This window comes from Calidris pugnax, unplaced genomic scaffold, assembly GCF_001431845.1.
Source record: "Calidris pugnax isolate Ruff unplaced genomic scaffold, ASM143184v1 scaffold541, whole genome shotgun sequence".
Classification (NCBI taxonomy): Eukaryota; Metazoa; Chordata; class Aves; order Charadriiformes; family Scolopacidae; genus Calidris; species Calidris pugnax.
Window position 1 is genome coordinate 171,194 of NW_015091272.1, and position 1,001 is coordinate 172,194.

The 1,001-nt window shown below is 63.4% G+C and overlaps 1 protein-coding gene across 1 annotated transcript in view; it reads left to right on the forward strand.

Annotated features, from left to right (window-relative positions):
* ERBB3 (erb-b2 receptor tyrosine kinase 3) overlaps positions 1-1,001 on the forward strand; it is a gene marked incomplete at its 3' end in the record, with an annotated part of 34,528 nt that overhangs the window by 2,501 nt on the left and 31,026 nt on the right. The window contains 1 exon segment of the mRNA XM_014960564.1: positions 32-150. Within this exon segment, the coding sequence (XP_014816050.1) occupies positions 32-150 (119 nt within the window).

The following is a 1,001-nucleotide window of genomic DNA, read 5'->3' on the forward strand; positions in this document are numbered from 1 at the left end:
CCCACCTTGCTGACCCCCCGTCTCCCCACAGTGACGAAGACCATCTGTGCCCCCCAGTGCAACGGGCGCTGCTTCGGGCGGGAGCCCAACGAGTGCTGCCACGAGGAGTGCGCGGGGGGCTGCACCGGCCCCCTCCAGACACACTGCTTCGTACGTGTGTGCCCCCCCCCAGCACCCCCAGGGTGGGCAGGGGGGGCCATGCTGAGCAGCATCCCCCTGTCTGTCTGTCCGTGCTTCCCCTCCTCTGCCCCTCCATCCGTCTGTCTGTCCCACTGGGGAGGGGGCTCATCCGTGTCCCCCCCAGGGTGGGTGGAGGGGTGGCTGTCCTTGCGGGGTGGTGGGGGTGGGGGGGGATATCTGTGTGTCCACCCATCCGTCTGTCCATCCCTCCGTCCACCTCTCCACCATCCGTCTGTCCATCCCTTCCTGCGTCTCTCCATCCCTCTGTCTGTCCGTCCCTCTGTCCATCCATCTGTTCCTCCTTCCATCCCTCCATCCACCCACCCGTCCCTCCATCCCTCTCTGCATCTGTCCATCCCTCTGTCCCTCTGTCCATCCATCCCTCCATCCCTCTGTCCCTCCATCCCTCCATCCCTCCATCCCTCCATCCTTCCATCCCTCTGTCCGTCCATCCCTCCATCCCTCTGTCCATCCATCTGTCCCTCCTTCCATCTCTCCATCCACCCACCCATCCCTCCATCCCTCTCTGCATCTGTCCATCCCTCCATCCCTCTTTCCATCCATCCTTCCATCCCTCTGTCCGTCCATCCCTCCATCCATCTGTTCCTCCTTCCGTCCCTCCATCCCTCTCTGCATCTGTCCATCCCTCTGTCCATCCATCCTTCCATCCCTCTGTCCGTCCATCCCTCTGTCCATCCATCTGTCCCTCCTTCCATCCCTCCATCCACCCACCCATCCCTCCACTCTGTCTGTCCCTCCTTCCATCCCTCCTTCTATCCCTCTGTCCGTCCGTCTGTCCCTCCATCCCCTCCGTCCCCCCC